This window comes from Bos taurus, chromosome 1 (assembly GCF_002263795.3).
Source record: "Bos taurus isolate L1 Dominette 01449 registration number 42190680 breed Hereford chromosome 1, ARS-UCD2.0, whole genome shotgun sequence".
Taxonomy (NCBI): Eukaryota; Metazoa; Chordata; class Mammalia; order Artiodactyla; family Bovidae; genus Bos; species Bos taurus.
Genome location: NC_037328.1, coordinates 133,189,612 through 133,208,564, shown reverse-complemented (window position 1 = coordinate 133,208,564; position 18,953 = coordinate 133,189,612). Strand labels below are relative to the sequence as shown.

The window sequence follows — 18,953 nt, the reverse complement described above, 5'->3', positions numbered from 1 at the left end:
TAGGTATCTTTAATGTTTTTATTTGGTTTTGTTTTCCTTCTGGAACCAGGTTATTCAGAGAATATTCTACACAGTCAACAGATCTTGGAGTGGAAAAATTACGGCAACAGAGATAAGAAAAAGCAACTTTTTGCAAGTATGCCTCTCATTGAAATTTATATTTAAGGAGCAATTTAAATGACAATCTTACTTCATTTAACAAATATTTGAGTGCTCATTATGTGCAAAGCCCTATTATGTGCAAAGTCACTCTTTTCAGTTATTAAGCAGTTATCAGCTACCTGGGATGTGTTGGGAGAACAAAGATGAGTAACAAGAGATTTTCACATCAGGGCATGCACTGTGGAACAAAAGAGAAAAGCGTACAGACAGCCACACCTGACGAAAAATTCCACAGAAATGTGTCATAAATATGCAGTGAAGGCTTCACAGTAGGACTGGCATGTGATCTTGACCTTGAAGATATCAAGTGTTTACAAGATTAAAAAATTAAAAGAAAAGGGGATTCCAGATAGAGCAAGCAGCCTAAGCAAAGGCCCAGAAGCATGAAAATGTCATGTTCAGGAACTGCAGGACAGTCTTAAGTGGCCACAGGCTCCAAGGAGAGAGTGATCAGTGACCAGTGATGAGGCCTGAGGGGTGAGACGGGGCCAGGTTGGGAAGAGCCTGGCAAAACAAATGGAGGAGTTTCAACTTGTTCCTTTGAGCAATGACGCTTTATCCAGCTCCTGCTGGAGAAAAATACTGAAAATTCCTTTTAAGAAAGAATGTATTTCATTCAAGTATTTTTTTTTTTACCAAATGAGAAAGTATTGATCACTAGTGGGTGCCTTTTACCGAGGCAGTCTTCCTGCTTGATTGTTCAAGCATTTCTACTAACTTAAAGAAAGCAGAATTGGTCACACTTGAAATGAAATGTTTTATTTTAAATAAATCATACTAAATGAAATTTGGGTGAATAATACAACCTTGTTTACACTCTTATTTTTTTCCCATCTTTATCTGGGACAGACAAAATTGGCAAAATTACCAGTCTGTAATAGATATGCAAACATTTCTTATTCTAATAAATGAAAAGTCATCATTACACTCATTATTAATATTTACTAAACATCTGGTTTTTGCCTGGGCTCTCAGGAGGTTACATGGGGATGGGTTGAGATGGCAAGAATTCCATTGAAAAAAGGCCTTACACCTGAAGAATGATAATCCTAACATTCCTGATGCATATTAAGTTTGTATTTCTAGATCATTATTATAATCCAGATTTTTCTTACTTACAATAACATTTGAGGCAAATATGGTTCAATGACTTGGATAAGATCATACAGCTACTAAGTAACTGAACTGGAAATAGAGCTCAAGTGTTCTGCTTCCCTCTATTTTCTTCCCTAACGCTCTCTTTAGTTTGCCTCTTAGTACCTGAATGTATGCACATAAAATGTTCAAATAATATAAACATGTATAAAATAATAACCAGAAGTCACTATTTATCTCTTTATCCTGCCATTTCACTCCTTTTACCAGAGGGAACGCATATTATCTGTGGTTTTATTCCTTTTTATGCATGTGTATGGAGTATATATGTATGGTGTATTTATTTAGTTTTGTTCTAGATGGCTGCTTTTTATGAATTTTTTTTAATATGTGAGACCACACATATTCTGTTAACTTTTTTTAACTTAACAGTATGTCTTGATGTTTTCTTATTTCGATCAATATAACTCTATCTCATTCTTTTAACTACTGCATAATCTGTGGCATGGCTATGCTGTAATTACATACATATTGAAGATGTTCAAGTCGTTTTCATATTCTCCCTATTAGAGTAATACAGCGAACACCCTTACACTTTTCTCTTGTGTCCATATGAGTATGAATCTCTCTAAAATAGACTACTGGAAGGAAAATCCTGGATCAGATGGTGTGTGCATTTTCAGTTTCATAGATCCTGCCAAGTTACCCTCCTAAACGCCTGCACTAATGCATACTTAAATTTACATACTCACCACCAGCAGAAGTGATTCATTTTTTTCATTTTATAACAATCCAGTAGATGAAAATGAGAGCCCCCCTGCTTCTCAAGATTTGTTTTATTGTACATATTCTGTTTTATACATTAACGATCATTGTATAAAAACATTACAAGCAAGTTTGGAAAACAGAAGAGAAGGCATATTTTAGCACCCTAATAAAACTAATATTTTTATGTGTACTTCTAGTCATATTCACATGCATATTGGATTTAGAATTTAATGTAGTTCTTAGTGTGTATAATCGTATATCCTGTATTTTGCACTTAGCATGTCATGATTTTCCTTTGTTTCTATGCAGACTTTATAATTTTTACTGGCTGTAAAATCTTTCATTGAGTCTCTTTTACCATAATTTCATAATTTATCTTGTTTTCAATTTGCCAAATTATTTTGGATTTCCAGTATTCACATTTTAGAAAATGAATCTTATCAAAGTAATACATTTGCATTATGAAATATTAATAGTTATCTTTCTTATAATGCTTTTCACCTTGGATTCCATTTTATTTTCTAATATTGACATGCTTTCTTTTTAAGATTTAGCTAGTATATATTCAGCAGCAACAGCAGTATATATTTTAACCGTACTTTAAAATTTTAAGTTCAGTTCAGTCATTCAGTCATGTCTGACTCTTTGCGACTCCATGGACTACAGCACACCAGGCTTCTCTATCTGTCACTAACTCCCGGAGCCTTGAGTGCTCAAGCTCATGTCCATCAAGTTGGTAATACCATACAAACATCTCATCCTCTGTCAGACTTATCTCTTATGGACAACATATACCTAGATCTGCTTGTTGGATTTGAGTTTTATTCTCAATCTGAAAATCTTTTAATAGGGAGATTGACCTCTTTACCTTTATTGTGACTGTTGATATGGCAGTGGTTTAGTCGCTAAGTCGTGTCTGACTCTTGCAACCCATGAACTATAGCCTGCCAGGCTCCTCTGTCCATGGGAATCTGCAGGCAAGCATACTGGAGTGGGTTGCCATTTCCTTCTCCAGGGGATCCTCTCCATCCAGAACTGAACCTGGGTCTCCTTCATTGCAGGCAGATTCTTTACTGACTGAGCTATGAGGGAAGTCCCGACTATTGATTTATCTGATCTTATTTCTGTCATCTCACTTTGTTTTTTCTATTTCCTGAGTTTCCTTATGGTTTATCTTTTTTTGTTTTTTCTGAATCTTTCTAAAAAGGTCTGCATATATCTCTGGCCACTTATATGATAATTTGACTGATAATAAGAATTCTGAACTCAAAAATGATTGGTTTTGGTGTTTATCCTAGGGGCACACAGGGAGTCAAGAGAGACCCAGATAATATTTCTAGTTCAGGGCCCTGCAGCTCTACCCCCATGCCTTTTATACCAGGCTGCCCCACACTATCACAGAGGTATACATGAGTCACCTTTCTGGTAAACGTGATGCCATTACAAAGCCAAACCCTGCCAGTGGATGCCCACTCTTCATAACAGAATAGATACAAGACCACTTGTCGTAAAATTAAAAGTTAAAAGCAGTGTCAGTTTACAGTCGTGTAACTAAAAGTCTGCTGTCTGACTGTCCTGTGCTTCCTAGTCGGGGGCCTCTGATAGGCTGCAGCTCTCTTGGTGACAGTTCTCCCCTTTCCCTGTGTTTGAATCCTTCATATTCTTTGCTAAAAATAGTACAGAGTTCATAAATGCTTGCAGATTGGTCAATTGATTGAAAGATAGGATGATGTTGCCTAGTAAATTTCCTGGTTTGGTACCAAAACCAAAATTTTTAATTCAGTTTAGAATAAAAATGTACTAGAATCTGAATAATGGCCAAAGCTGGGTCTCCGTATTTTTAAAATAAAATAATCCTTTTATTCATACCATTTCAGACTCTAGCCCTTTTGGAAGAAGAGGAAGATATAAACCAAATCACAGATTACTTCTCCTATGAACACTTCTATGTTATTTATTGTAAATTCTGGGAACTAGATAGTGATCATGACCTCTACATCAGCCAGGCCGATCTATCTCGATACAATGACCAGGGTGAGTGTTTCTGTGGATATTGACTTAGCTATTTTGAAGGAGACAAGAGTTAAATTGTGCTCACTCATTATGGGGAATTCCCATTTCTTAAATTATGTATCTAATCAAATCCTCTTGAAAAGGCCAAGAATTTTAAAGTGGAAATGAGTGAAGATACTAATTTTTTATCTAGAAACCAGGTTTAGGAGAAGGGGTTTGGAGGTAAGTAAGAAATTAGAGTCTTGGTTTTGATGAATGGATGAGTCTTTATAGTGATGCTGGTTTTCTCCTGATGAATTTAATAAGAACCACATCTATGTAAAGTTTATTTGAAAGAAAATTATATACACCTTTATAAATTCTCAATTTACACTATTTATAAACAGCTAAGGATGAAAGTTATGTTTCCAACTTGCCAGTGCTTTCAAGGATTCATAAAACTTTTTGGAATTTAGCTCTAGAAAACATAGTTTCTCTGCAGATGAATTTGGTGTGCTTTCTTTTGCCAGAAAACAAAAAATTATATATCACATGATACTACCCTTTTTACTTCATTTTGACCAGTAGTAAACTTAGAACCTATTATCTGCTGATTGCATATTCTTAACTAAGCACCAAGATACCTTGATTCATTCTTCTCTCATAAGATTGTCCCTATTTATAAGCCTTTATCCTTTTAGATGTAGCAAAGTACAAATCTTAAATAAATGCTTTGTTTCTGTTATTTAGTGTATCTATGACTACTAGTATATATCTTAAGAAAAGGTTCATTCTACATGTCAATATTCAGACCTTTCCATGTTTAGCAGAATTCTAGTTCACAAAAGTTCACATGCCAACCAAGCATCAAGAGGAAATACTAAATCATACTTATTGATAAAAAAATCATTTTAGTACTATATCTGTCCTTCTTTAAATACAGGTAGGTGTGCCTCATTTTAATTCACTTTGCTTTCTTACACTTTGCAAATAGAGCTTTTTTTTTAGAAATTGAATGTTTGTAGCAACCCTGCATTGAGCAAGTCTCGTCAGTGCCATTTTTCCAACAGCATTTGTGCATTTTGTGTCTTTGTCACATTTTGGTAATTCTTACAATATGTCAAAATTTTATTGATTTATTGATATATAACATTATATTTGTTATGATGATCTGTGGTCAGTGATCTTTGATGTTACTATTGTAATTGTTTTGGGGTGCCATAAACCACACCTAGGTGACAGCAAGCTTAATTGATAACTGCTGTTGGTGTTCTGAGTGCTTCACCAACCAAGTCTTCCCTGTCTCTCTCTCCCTCTCCTCGGGGCTCCCTATTCCCTGAGACCCAGCAATATTGAAATCAGGCCAGTTAATACATACCATTAATACGACAATGGTCTCTAAGTGTTCAGGTAAAGTGGCACATCTCTGACTTCAAATCAAAAGCTAGAAACTTAGAGGGGAAGGCATGTTGAAAGCTAGGATAGGCTGAAAGCTAGGCTTTTTGTGCCAGTTAGCCAAGTTGTGAATGAAAAGTTCTTGAAGAAAATTAAAAGTGCTATTCCAGTGAACACATGAATAAGAAAGTGAAGCAGGGAATTCCCTGCTGATCCAGCAGTTAAGACTCCACACTTTCACTGCCGAGGGGCCAGGTTCAATCCCTGGCCAGGAAACTAAGATCCCACAGGTTGTGTGATGCAGCCAAAAAAGAAGAAGAAGAAAGTGAAATACTTTGTTTGCTGATATGTAGAAAATTTTAGTAGCCTGGATAGAAGACCACACCGGCCACAACATTCCCTGAAGCCAGATTCTAATCCAGAGCAAGGCTGCCTTCAACTCTGTGAAGGCTGAGAGAAGTGAGGAAGTTACAGGAGAAAAGTTTGAAACTAGCAGAAATCGGTTCATGAGGTTTAAGGAAAGAAGCTATCTCTATAATATGAAAGTGCAAGGTGAAACAATAAGTTTCTAGAAGATCTAGCTAAGATCATGAAAGTGGCTACACTAAACATCAGATTTTCAATGTAGACAAAACAGCCTTCTGTTGAAAGAAGATGCCATCTAGGACTTTGATTTCTAGAGAGAAGTCAGTGCCTGGCTTCAAACCTTCAAAGGACAGGCTGACTGTCTTTTCAGGGGTTAATGCAATGCAGGTAGTGACTTTAAAGTGAAAACAGTGCTTATTTACCATTCCAAAGATCCAAAGGCCCTTAAGAATTATGCTAAATCTCTTTATGCCTGCACTTTGCAAGTGGAACAACAAAGCCTAAATGACAGCACGCCTGTTTACAACATGGTTTTCTGAATATATTAAGCCCACTGTTGAGACCTACTGCTCAGAAAAAAAAAAGATTCAAAATATGACCCTGATTGACAACGCACCTGGTCACTCAAGAGCTCTGATGGAGATTGTACAATGAGATTAATGTACTTTAAATGCCTACTGACACAATATCCACTCTGCACTTAATGGATCAAAGAGTAACTTCAACTTTCAAGTCTTATTCAAGAAATATATTTCATAAGGGTATAGCTACCATAGGTCATGATTCCTCTGATGGATCTGGGCAAAGTCCATTGAAAACCTTCTCTAAAGGATCACCATTCTAGATGCCCTTAAGACCATTCATGATTCATGAGGGCAGAATATCAACATGAACAGGAATTTAGAAGTCAATTCCAATTCTCATGCATGTTTTTGAGGGGTTCAAGACTTCAGTGGAGGAAGCAACTGCAGATACGGTAAAAACAGCAAGAGAACTTTAGAATTAGAGGAGGAGCCTGAAGATGTGACTGAATCATTATAATCCCATAATAAAATTTTAACAGATGAGGAGTTCCTGCTTATGGATGAGCAAAGAGAGCAGTTTCTTGAGATGGAATCTACTCCTGGCAAAGACAGTATGAAGATTGTTGAAATGACAACAAAGGATTTAGAATATTAAATGAACTTAATTGATAAAGCAGCAGCAAGGTTTGAGAAGATTGTCTCCAATTTTGAAAGAATTTCTGCTATGGGTAAAATGCTGTCAAACTACATTGCACATAACAGAGAAATCATTTGTGAAAGGAAGAGTCGATCTTTGTGGCAAATTTCATTGTAGTCTTAAGAAATTGCCAAAGCCACCCCAGCCTTCAACAACCATCACCCTGATCAGTCAGCAGCCATCAACATTGGTGGTGGCAAGACCCTCCACCAACAAAAAGACTACAGTTTGCTAAAGGCTCAGATGATTATTAGCATTTTTTTTAGCAATAAAATATTTTTATATACATTGGTTTTTTAAAGACATAACTGCTGTTTAACACATAATAGACTATAGTATAGTACAAATATAACTTATATGCACTGGGAAACCAAAAAATTCATATGACTCACTTTATTGTGATATTCACTGTATTGAGGTGACCTGGAACTGAACCCACAGTATCTCTGTGTTATGCCTATAGTCATACCTTCCTATTACAAGCATAGTATAAAGATGGAGATATTTATAGGGGTATTGGATCAGCTGTATTAGCTATGCACTTTTTGATCATCAGTGGCCAGATCATCTGTATAATGTGAGCTAGCCTCCAGAGATCACACAAAACCCTATGGGCTCTAAAGCACCTTTTCTGGCTGTCATAAACGTAGTTCTCATTAACCCCTAAAATATTGTATATACACATATAGTTACTCATTAGAGGCATGTTAAAGGAATGAAGTCCAGAAAAGCAGGCGTTTTGGCCTGCACAACGAAGGGGCCACTGAAACTCTGTGTAATTGCCTACCCACCAACCTGTCCTTAATGGGACAACATGATCTGCAGTTTTAGGAAGTTAAACCTTCCAAATCTAAAGAAAGACTTCAGAAATAAATATCTCTGCCTTTCCTATGTAGCTGCCTTTTGTTCTATTTTCCTTTATTTTCAAATTATTAACCCCATAAAACAGTGCTCAACAAACTGCTGCTGCTGCTACTAAGTCGCTTCAGGCGTGTCCAACTCTGTGCGACCCCATAGACGGCAGCCCACCAGGCTCCCCTGTCCCTGGGATTCTCCAGGCAAGAACACTGGAGTGGGTTGCCATTTCCTTCTCCAATGCATGAAAGTGAAAAGTGAAAGTGAAGTTGCTCAGTCGTGTTCGACTCTTAGCGACCCCATGGACTGCAGCCTACCAGGCTCCTCTGTCCATGGGATTTTCCAGGCAAGAGTACTGGAGTGGGGTGCCATTGCCTTCTCCGCAACAAACTCTAGAGGGCCCTTATACAGCCTTTGGTATGTGTCTAGGAGGGGCTGTGCTGACACTCATTTTCTCAACATTCTTCAACCAAAGTAATGAACCTTTATGTTGACTGTACCCAACGCCACACAGAAGAGTTAGATGCTGGTAGCTGCTCTCTAATGACCTCATCACTGGTTTTGAAATTGTAGTGTGCACACCATTGGCGAGGCGTTTGTTAAAAGAACAGATTCCTGTCCTCACCACATCCCTAGGTCTGAGGTCCATTGTTACCTCCTTTTTTGTGACTAATGCTTTTGGTTACTTTGAACTCACAGTGAGGTACACCGATCCAGATTACTAGGATCTGTCATCAAATGCGACATACTATCTTAAGATAGAATCATCTCTCTCTGAATAAAATTTACTGATGGAATTTAAAATTGTATATCATGTTATATCCTGGAATTTTAAAGGATACGAATGTAAGAAAAGTATTTTGTGGTTTGTTTTTGGTACCTTTTCTAAAATTCTACCTGAAAAACATTCTCCGTTGTTTGACTCAAACCCCCAACAATCAGTTTCCCCTTGAATTTAATGCTAGGATGAAATCTGTCTTGTTTTAGAGGAAATGTTGTCTTGTCTTGTTGGATAACAAGATCAATATAAATTTTGTACATTTTTGTCTCCGTTGTCAGGATATTCAGAACCAATTTGGTGCCCAACTGTATTAATGTATTTGAGCTGTCAGATACATCCATTTGCGTGTTCTTTTTTAAATGATTGATAGACCAAGCTATCTCAAATTACTTCTTTCAAAAAGTATCAATTGTACATAAAAAGTAAAAATTCAACTACTCGTATTCTTATCATGGAAGATTATTAAGTTTAACCTTGTGGCTACTTGAAAATAAATTTGCCAAAAATGGTACCTTTTGGAGCATGTTTTAACTAGCTTTGTACTTTTTATTTATGTTTAGCTTCATCAAACAGGATTATTGAAAGAATATTCTCTGGGGCAGTAACAAGGTAAGAAAAACCATCTGAGTTTTAAAATGAACTACAGGTAATACTTTAGCAATGTCCTTTTAGCAAGGCTTCCTGCATAATTTGTCAGTGCTGTAGGTTAGATAATACCCTACAAAATATGCAGTGTGGCTTCATATAAGATGGCAGTAATACTTTAATATACAGGATTCTCCAGGCCAGAATACTGGAGTGGGTAGCCTTTCCTTTCTCCAGGGGATCTTCCCAACCCAAGGATCGAACTCAGGTCTCCCATATTGCAAGCGGATTCTTTACCAGCTAAGCCACATGGGAAGCCCAAGAATACTGGAGTGGGTAGCCTATCCCTTCTCCAGCAGATCTTCCCGACCCAGGAATCAAACCGGGGTCTCCTGTATTACAGGCGGATTCTTTATCAACTGAATCAGGGAAGCCCTGTTTATCTAAGTACAGGTAACAGTATTTGACCTGATTTGTATTCAAATTAGAAACCAGAGTTCCTTCAAATCTGCAAATGCTTGTAATTTCATCCTCGAGGCATTTGAAAACAAGATAGGCAATGAAAGAGGTTGCCCTTTGTGAGATTTCCAGCGTTCTGTGTGTTGTTTTTTTTTTTTTAACTTAATTTCCAAAGAAATATTACTTTATTCCTTAAGTCTGTCATCCTGCTAAATTTAGAAAAGTAATTGATTTTTAGGAAACTTTGTAACCATGTGTTTTCTTCAGGGGAAAAACAGTACAGAAAGAGGGACGAATGAGCTATGCAGATTTTGTTTGGTTTTTGATCTCTGAGGAAGACAAAAGGAACCCCACCAGGTATGACTTCTGAGTTTCCTTTGCCCAGATGTTAAACAAATGAACAAAGTTTGAAAAATTCATGATGAATATCTAGTGAATGCCAGGTTAACTAGGGGTGCCAGGATGGGTTAGACTTAGTCTCTGCCCTCAGACTGAGCCCACAGTCACAGTGTATCAGGACGAGTGCTCTTACCCCCAGAAACAAAGGTGGAGTGATGTGGGAGCTGTCTCTGAAGGACAGCAAGCATTTATATGAAATATGGGAATAGATAACTGTGAATTTTTGTTGTTTCCTGATCTTCCTGGTTTAGTAGTAAACTGGAGAACATGCCCTCACTCTGCCAGTAAGAATCATCTCTCTGTTTCTTTGGCATTCCTTGATTGGTAGCTCTGAGTTTATGTACCTGTTTCTTAGACATCTATAACACTGTGTTACACAAGCTAGGAATAAAAAGAAAACAAGAGGGATGCAAAAATCTATGTCCCTTTCTTTTTATACCTGTCTTGTGTAACACAGTCCCCTGCACATAGCTTATGCTCAGGACCAAGGCGGGGGAGCCCATAGTCCCTGATGCTGCTTGCTAGCATCACTGACTCGGCTGTCTGCACATTAATTCAAAAAGTTATCTAAATGTTAGATATATGGTTTGGAAATAATTGAAATAGAAATGAAACTGATTTATTTCATGGGCAGCATGTATATTAAATAACTTTGTTGTCCATTTCAAAGATAGTAATTTATTATTCATTATATACAACTTAGAAAACATGGATAAAGCAGAAGAAAATAAATTTTAATAATAATTTTAATACTAATAATTCTACCACTCAGAAAAAGACACTATTAAAAGTTGGAATGTGTTGGACAGTGCTTTTCATATAAACTTTTATATATTCTTTGGGTATTTAGATTAATTTATTCTCCTAAATATCCCCTAGTAGTTTTAGCTAAACAGTTGTAATAATCCGCTGTGCATGCATGCATGCTGAGTCACTTTAGTCATGTCTGACTGTGCGACTCCATGGACTGTAGCCTTCCAGGCTCCTCTGTCCATGGGATTCTCCAGCTAAGGATCCTGGAGTGGGTTGCCGTGCCCTCCTCCAGGGGATCTTCCCGACCCAGGGATCAAACCCGCATCTCCTGCATTGTCAGGCACACTGTTTACCACGAATGCCACCTGGGAAGCCCAACATCCACTATACTTTTCCTTAAAATAAATTCCCCAGAAAAGGAATCGCTAAATTAAAAGGCATAGATATTAAGGGCTTTTATAAAAACTATTAAACTTATTTTCAGAATGTATTTTCATTTTATACTTTCATCAACAAAGTATTGAGTGTATTTCCTATAACCCTTATTCACACTAAGTATCTTCCTCTTTAAGAATCTTTCCCATTTGATAAGTAATAAATTCAGCATTATCTTACATTGCATTTCTTTCATTACTAGAGAGGCAGAAGTTTTTTCATACATTTTTCACCATTTTCATTTCATCTAAGGTGACTTGCCTTTTTGTGTCTTTTGCTCATTTCTGCTGGACTAATTTTTTAAGTTTATTGTTCTATCACAAATACACATTAAATATTAAAAACTTTAAATATATACATTCAGAAACCTTAATATAAAATTTATCTGTAATTCTTTGACCCATAGCTAACATTTTGGTATGTTACCTCCTACCTCATCCTCATCCCCCTCCTTTCTCTTCCTTTCCCTCCTCCTTTCACCCTCCTCCTCCCCTCTCTGCACCAAATGACACAGTATACTAAATGGTATCATATTATACAATTTTGTGACACATTTCTTCACATAACAGTTTATTTGTATGCCAGTAAGTGTGCTTGTTTATATTATTAATCCACTTTTTGAATGCTTCAGTTCAGTTCAGTCGCTCAGTCATGTCTGACTCTTTGCGACCCCATGGACTGCAGCATGCCAGGCCTCCCTCCATCACCAACTCCCAGAGTTTACTCAAAGTCGTGTCCATTGAGTCGATGATGCCATCCAACCATCTCATCCTCTGCCATCCCTTTCTCCTCCCGCCTTCAATCTTTCCCAGCATCAGGGTCTTTTCCAGTAAGTCGGTTCTTCACATCAGGTGGCCAAAGTACTGGAGTTTCAGCTTCAGCATCAGTTCTTCCAATGAATATTCAGGACTGATTTCCTTTAGGAATATTCAGGACTTCATTCCTAAATGAAGACTCTTCAAGAGTCTTCTCCAACACCACAGTTCAAAAGCATCAATTCTTCAGCACTCAGCTTTCTTTATAGTCCCACTCTCACATCCATACATGACTACTGGAAAAACCTTAGGTGGTTTTAATTATCTAAATCCTCAAAGCTTTGAAAGCTGTGCATTTTTCTGTTTCTTGCCTTTGGGGTGTTCTTAATTAACCCTCTTAATCTTTTACCTTTCATATTTACTTAGTTATAAAAAAGCTTTCCTCAAATACTTCCCATCTTTTCCTTCTGTTATTCCATAAGAACAAATGACATAAATGATAGAAATTATAATAAAGAAGCTTTATATAACAAACATGAATATATACTTGTTTGCCTTCTATCAGCTTCTTTAAAAAACATAAATTATATACAATAATGATTAGAACACTGTATTATTGGATTTGTAATATAGAGAGATAATAGCACAAAAAAGAGGGATGAGGCAATCGAGTTATATAAGAGTAACACTTCAGTATCTCACAGGAATTAAGTATCAGTTTGAAATAATTCTAAGAAGTTGAAATGTATATGCTAAGCTCTAGAGGAACCACTGGCGACCCACTCCAGTACTCTTGCCTGGAAACTCTCATGGGCGGAGGAGCCTGGTGGGCTGCAGTCCATGGGGTCGCTAAGAGTCAGACACGACTGAGCGACTTCACTTTCACTTTTCACTTTCCTGCATTGGAGAAGGAAATGGCAACCCACTCCAGTGTTCTTGCCTGGAGAATCCCAGGGATGGGGGAGCCTGATGGGCTGCCATCTATGGGGTCACACAGAGTTGGACACGACTGACATGACTTAGCAGCAGCAGCTAGAGGAACCGGAAGGAAATTAACTCAAGAATACATAGTAAAAAAATTGTTAAAAGAGTTAAAGTGTTCCACTTAGAAAATACTCACTTAAATGTAAAAGAAAGCAATAAAGGAAGAATGGAGGAAAAACTCCAAGACACTTAAAAAACAAAAATTAAAATGACAGACATAAGTCCAACTATAACAGTAATAACATTAAATGTGAATGGATTAATCATTCCATCAAAGCAGAGATTTTCAGGCTGGATCAAAAAAAAACTTTTTTTGATACAATTCTTTACTGTTTATATGAGACACATACTAAGTTTAAAGATACAAGAAGGGTAAGAGAGGAGGAGGAAGGGTCAAGATATGTAATGCAAACAACAACCATAAGAAACCTGGAGTGGCCATATAAATATCAGAGGACTTAGAGTTCAGTACAAAAAGTGTTACTAGAGACAACAGGACATTCTGTTTCATAAAGGGGTCAATCCAACAGAAAGACATTATAATTAAAAACATATATGCAACTAACAACACAGAGCCCTAAAAATACATGAAAGAAAAACTAACAGAATTGCAAAGAGAAATAAATAATTCAACAGTAGTATTTGGAGACTTCAGTACCCCACTTTCAGTGATCGAAAAACATCCAGGAAGATCAACAAGGAAATAAAAGTCATGAACAACACTATAAACAAAATTAGAAATCAATTGTACCTAACATATCTAGTGAATGTCCCACCTAGGAACAGTGGAATATATATTCTTCCCAAGTACACATAGAACATTCTCCAGGATAGAATATGTGGGAGGCCATAAAATAGCCTTAAAAAATATAAAAAGTGAAATTATACAACTTATGTTCTCTGACCACAATGGAATAAAATTAACAGAAAGAAATTTGAGGTTCCACAAATATGCAAAAATTTTAATAACACAGTTTAAGTAACCAGTGGATCAAAAAAAAATACCTAAAGGAAATTAGAAGCTAATTTGAAATGAATGAAAATGAAAGAACAACATACTAAAACTTTAAATGAATAAAAAGCAAAACATACCAAAATGTGTAGGATGAAGCTGTAAATCCATCTACTGAAAAAGAAAGGTCTTAAATCAATAACCTAACCTTCCACTTTAAGACACTGGGGAAAAAACAGCAAATGAAGCACAGCAAACAGAAGAAAAGAATAAAGATTAGAACTGATAAATGAGAGAATAGGAAAACAATAGAGAAAATCAATGGAGCCAAAAGTCAGTTATTTTGAAAATATTAGTAATCTTGATAAGGCTTTAGCTGTACTGATCCCCTTCATGGACCACAGCTTTATTGTGGTAAACAGGCTTGCATAATTCAATGAAGCTATGAGCCATGCTCCACAAGGCCACCCAAGATGGATGGTCACAGTGAAGAGTTCTGACAAAACGTGGTGCCCTGGAGGAGGGAATGGTAAACCACTCCAGTGCCTGCCATGAGAACCCCATGAGCAGTATGAAAAAGCAAAAAGGTATGACACCGGAAGATGAACCCCCCAGGTCAGAAGGTACCCAGTGTGCTACTGAGGAAGACCGGAGGGCAATTACAAATAGCTCCAGAAAGAATTAAGCAACTGGACCAAAGTGGAAACAGTGCTCAGTTGTGGATGTGACTGGTAGTAAAAGTAAAGTCCAGTGCTGTAAAGAACAATATTGCATAAACCTGGAATTAACATGAATCAAGGTAAGTTCAGTTCAGTTCAGTTCAGTCACTCAGTCATGTCCGACTCTTTGAGACCCCATGAATCGCAGCACACCAGGCCTCACTGTCCATCACCATCTCCTGGAGGTGGTCAAATAGAAGATGGCAAGACTTACATTGACATCTTAGGAATCAGTGAACTAAAATGGATAGTAATGGGAGAATTTAATTCAGATGGTCACTATATCTATTACTGTGGGCAAGAATCCCTTAGAAGAAATGCAGTAGCCCTCATAGTCAACAAAAGAGCCCAAAATGCAGTACTTGGATACATTTTCAAAAATGACAGGATGATCATGGTTTATTTCCAGTAATTATATAAATTATTATTATATAGCTTATAATTTATTCAACATCACAGTAATCCAAGTCAATGCCCCAACCACTAATCCTGAATAAGCTGAAGTTGACCAGTTAAATGAAGACCTACAAGACTTTCTAGAACTAACAGCAAAAAAAGATATCCTTTTCATCATAGGAGATTGGAATGCAAAAGTAGTAAGAGATACCTGGAGTAATTGGCAAGTTGGGCCTTGGAGTACAAGATGAAGCAGAGCAAAGACTAACAGGACTTTGTCAAGAGAACACATTGGTCATAACAAATACCCTTTTACAGCAATGCAAAAGACATCTCTACACATGAACATCACCAAATGATCGATTCCAGAATCAGATTGATTTTATTCTCTGCAGCTGAAGATGTAGAAGCTCTCTACAGTCAGCAAAAACAAGACCTGGGAGCTGATTGTGGCTCAGGTCCTTATTGTAAAATTCAGGCTTAAATTGAAGAAAGTAGGGAAAACCAATAGGCCATTCAGGTATGACCCAAGTCAAATCCCTTATGATTGTACAGTCAAGGTGACAAATAGATTCAAGGGATTAGATCTGGTAGACAGAGAACCTGAAGAACTATGGACAGAGATTTGTAACATGGTACAGGAGCCAGTGACCAAAACCATCCCAAAGAAAAAGAAATGCAAGAAGGCATAGCTGAGGAAAGAGAACCGAAAGGCAAAGGAGCAAGGAAAAGATGTACCCAACTGAATGCAGAGTTCCAGAGAATAAATAGCAAGGAGAGAGAAGAAAGCCTTCTTAAGTGAACAGTGGAAAGAAATAGAGGAAAACAGTAGAATGGAAAAGACTAGAGATCTCTTCAAGAAAACTGGAGATATTAAGGGAACATTTTATGCAAGGATGGGCACATAAAGGACAGAAACGGTAAGGACCTAACAGAAGCAGAAGAAATTAAGAAGAGGTGGCAAGAATACATACAAGAACTATACAAGAAAGGTCTTAATTACCCAGATAACCACAGTGGTGTGGTCACTCACCTACAGCCAGATATCCAGGAGTTTGAAGTCAGGTGGGCCTTAGGAAGCATTACTATGAACAAAGCTAGTGGAGAATGAAATTCCAGCTGAACCCACTTAAAATCATAAAAGACGGTGCTGTTAAAGTGCTGAACTCAGTATGTCAGCAAACTTGGAAAACTAAGCAATGGCCACAGGATTGAAAAAAGTCAGTTTTCATTCCAATCCCAAAGAAGGGAAACACTGAAGAATGTTCCAACTACCATACAGTTATGCTCCTTTCACATGCTAGTAAGGCTATACTCAAAATCCTTCAAGCTAGGTTTTAGCAGTATGTGAATCTAGAACTTCCAGATGTACAAGCTGGATTTAGAAAAGGCAGAGGAACCAAATACAGATCAAATTGCCAACATTCACTGGATCATAGAGAAATGAAGGGAATTCCAGAAAAACATCTGCTTCATTGACTACACTAAAGCCTTTGACTGTGTGAATCACAACAGCCTGTGGAAAATTCTTAAATAGATGGGAATACCAGACCACCTTACCTGTCTCCTGAAAAACCTGTATGCAGGTCAAGAAGCAACAGAACCAGATATGGAACAACAGACTGGTTCAAAATTGGGAAAAGAGTACATCAAGGCTATATATAGTCACCCTGCTTATTTAACTTCTGTGCAGAGCACATCATGCAAAATGCCAGGCCAGATGTTACAAGCGGGAAGCAATATTGCCAGGAGAAATAGCAACAACCTCAGACATGCAGATGATCGCACTCTAACGGCAGAAAGTAAAGAGGAACTAAAAAGCCTCTTGGTGAAAGAGGAGAATGAAAAAGCTAGCTTAAAACTCAACTTAAAAAAACAAAATCATGGCATCCAGTCCCATCATTTCATGGCAAATAGAAGGGGGGAAAGTGGAAACAGTGACAGGCTTTACTTTCTTGGGCTCCAAAAATCACTGCAGATGGTGACTGTAACCATGAAATTAAAAGACACTTGCTCCTTGGAAGGAAAGCTATGACAAACCTAGACAACATATTAGATACCAGAGACATCACATTGCTGACAAATGTCTGTATAGTCACAGCTATGGTTTTTCCAGTAGTCATGTATGGATGTGAGAGTTGGACCATAAAGGAGGCTGAGTGCTGAAAAATTGATACTTCTGAACTGTGGTGTTGGAGAATACTCTTGAGAGTCCCTTGGACTGCAGGGAGATCAAACCAGTCAATCCTAAAGGAAGAATTCAACCCTGAATATTCATTGGAAGGACTGAAGCTGAAGCTCCAATACTTTGGCCACCTGATGCAAAGAGCCAATTCATTGGAAAAGACCCTGATGCTGGAAAGATTGAAGGCAAAGGAAAAAGGGATGGCAGAGGATGAAATGGTTAGATAGCATCACTGACTCAATAGACATGACTGAGCAAACTTTGGGAAATAGTGGAGGGCAGGGGAGCCTGGCATGCTTAAGTCCATAGGGTCGCAAAGAGTTGGACACAACTTAGCTACTGAATGACAACAAATACTGATCAAAAGAAAAAAAGGAACATACAAATTACTAAGGTCAGAATTAAGAGGGAACATGACTACTGACCATACATGAATGAAAAGGATTATAGTGTATGTATTATATATAACAACTTGATACTATCAAATTAACAGACAAAATGAACAAATTCCTAGAAAGACACAAACTACTTAACTGTTTCAAGAAGAAATTAAAAATCTGAATAGGAAAAACAATCCTAGACTGATCTGGCTTCACTAGAGGATGCTACTAAACTAATAACAATTTTTTACAATCTCTTTGAAAAAACAAAAGCATAAAGAACACTTCCAAATTAATTTTATAAGGCCAGTATTACCCAGATACCAAAACCAGACAACACATTAACAAGAAAACTGTAAATGACTATCCTTTATGAATATAGATACAAAAATACTCAACAAAATTAGGAAAATTAATCTAGCAAAATATGAAAAATATTATATATCATGAACAAGACCTTTCCCAAAAATGCAAGGTTAGTTTACCATGTAAAAATCTATCTATGTATCATATTAATACAACAAAGGATAAAAACCATATGTTCATCCTAACAGTTTCAGAAAAAGCACTTGAAAAAGCCTAACACTTCTTCATGGTTAAAAAAGGAAAAAAAAAAAAAAGGTTAAAAATGGATGGGAATTTCCTTGACCTGATAAAGGTCTATGAAAAACCCTATGAAAAACCCACAGCTAATGACTAATTAATGGTGCAAGTGTGAATGCTATTTTCCTAAGATCAGGAAAAAGACAAAGCTGTGTGCTCTGTTCAACACTGGATCCTAAACACAATTATCAGGCAAGAAAATGAAATAAAAAGCATCTAAATTGGAAAGGAAGAAGGAAAACTGTTTAAATATGATACTGTATATAGGAAATCCTAAGAAACAAACCAAGAAACTATTAGAACTTAGTAAAGGTTACTTTCAATTTACAAAATTAGTTTATAAGATTGATATATAATATCAATTTATAAAAATCTGTTTCTGTGCATGAACAATGAAAACCCCAAAACTGAAATTGAGATAATAATTCCATTTATAATAGCAGCAGGACTTCGCTGCTGATCCAGTGGTTAATAATCTGCCTGCCAGTGCAGAGGACACAGATTCATCCCCTGGTCTAGAAAGATCCCATATGCTGTGGAGCAACAAAACCTGTGTGCCACAGCTACTGAGCCAGCACACCTAGAGTCTGAAGAAGCCACCACAGTGAGAAGGTCTTGCACTGCAATGGAGAGTAGCCCCTGCTCACCACAACTACAGAAAGTCCATGCGTGGCAGCTAAAAGTAAATAAAAATAAATGTAATAGCAACAAAC

At 37.1% G+C, this 18,953-nt stretch overlaps 1 protein-coding gene and 1 long non-coding RNA gene across 7 annotated transcripts in view; one reads left to right on the top strand and one right to left on the bottom strand.

The window, feature by feature from the left end:
• Positions 1-18,953, top strand: part of PPP2R3A (protein phosphatase 2 regulatory subunit B''alpha) — a 233,030-nt gene that overhangs the window by 141,437 nt on the left and 72,640 nt on the right. For all 5 annotated transcript variants that reach the window (XM_024996316.2, XM_024996309.2, XM_059889121.1 and 2 more), the window contains 4 exons: positions 50-136; positions 3,903-4,059; positions 9,196-9,244; positions 9,947-10,036. In XM_024996316.2, coding sequence (XP_024852084.1) covers positions 50-136; positions 3,903-4,059; positions 9,196-9,244; positions 9,947-10,036 — 383 coding nt within the window. The remainder of the gene's footprint in view (positions 1-49; positions 137-3,902; positions 4,060-9,195; positions 9,245-9,946; positions 10,037-18,953) is intronic.
• LOC132345898 (uncharacterized) overlaps positions 1-18,953 on the bottom strand; it is a 96,509-nt gene that overhangs the window by 34,828 nt on the left and 42,728 nt on the right. The window lies entirely within an intron of this gene.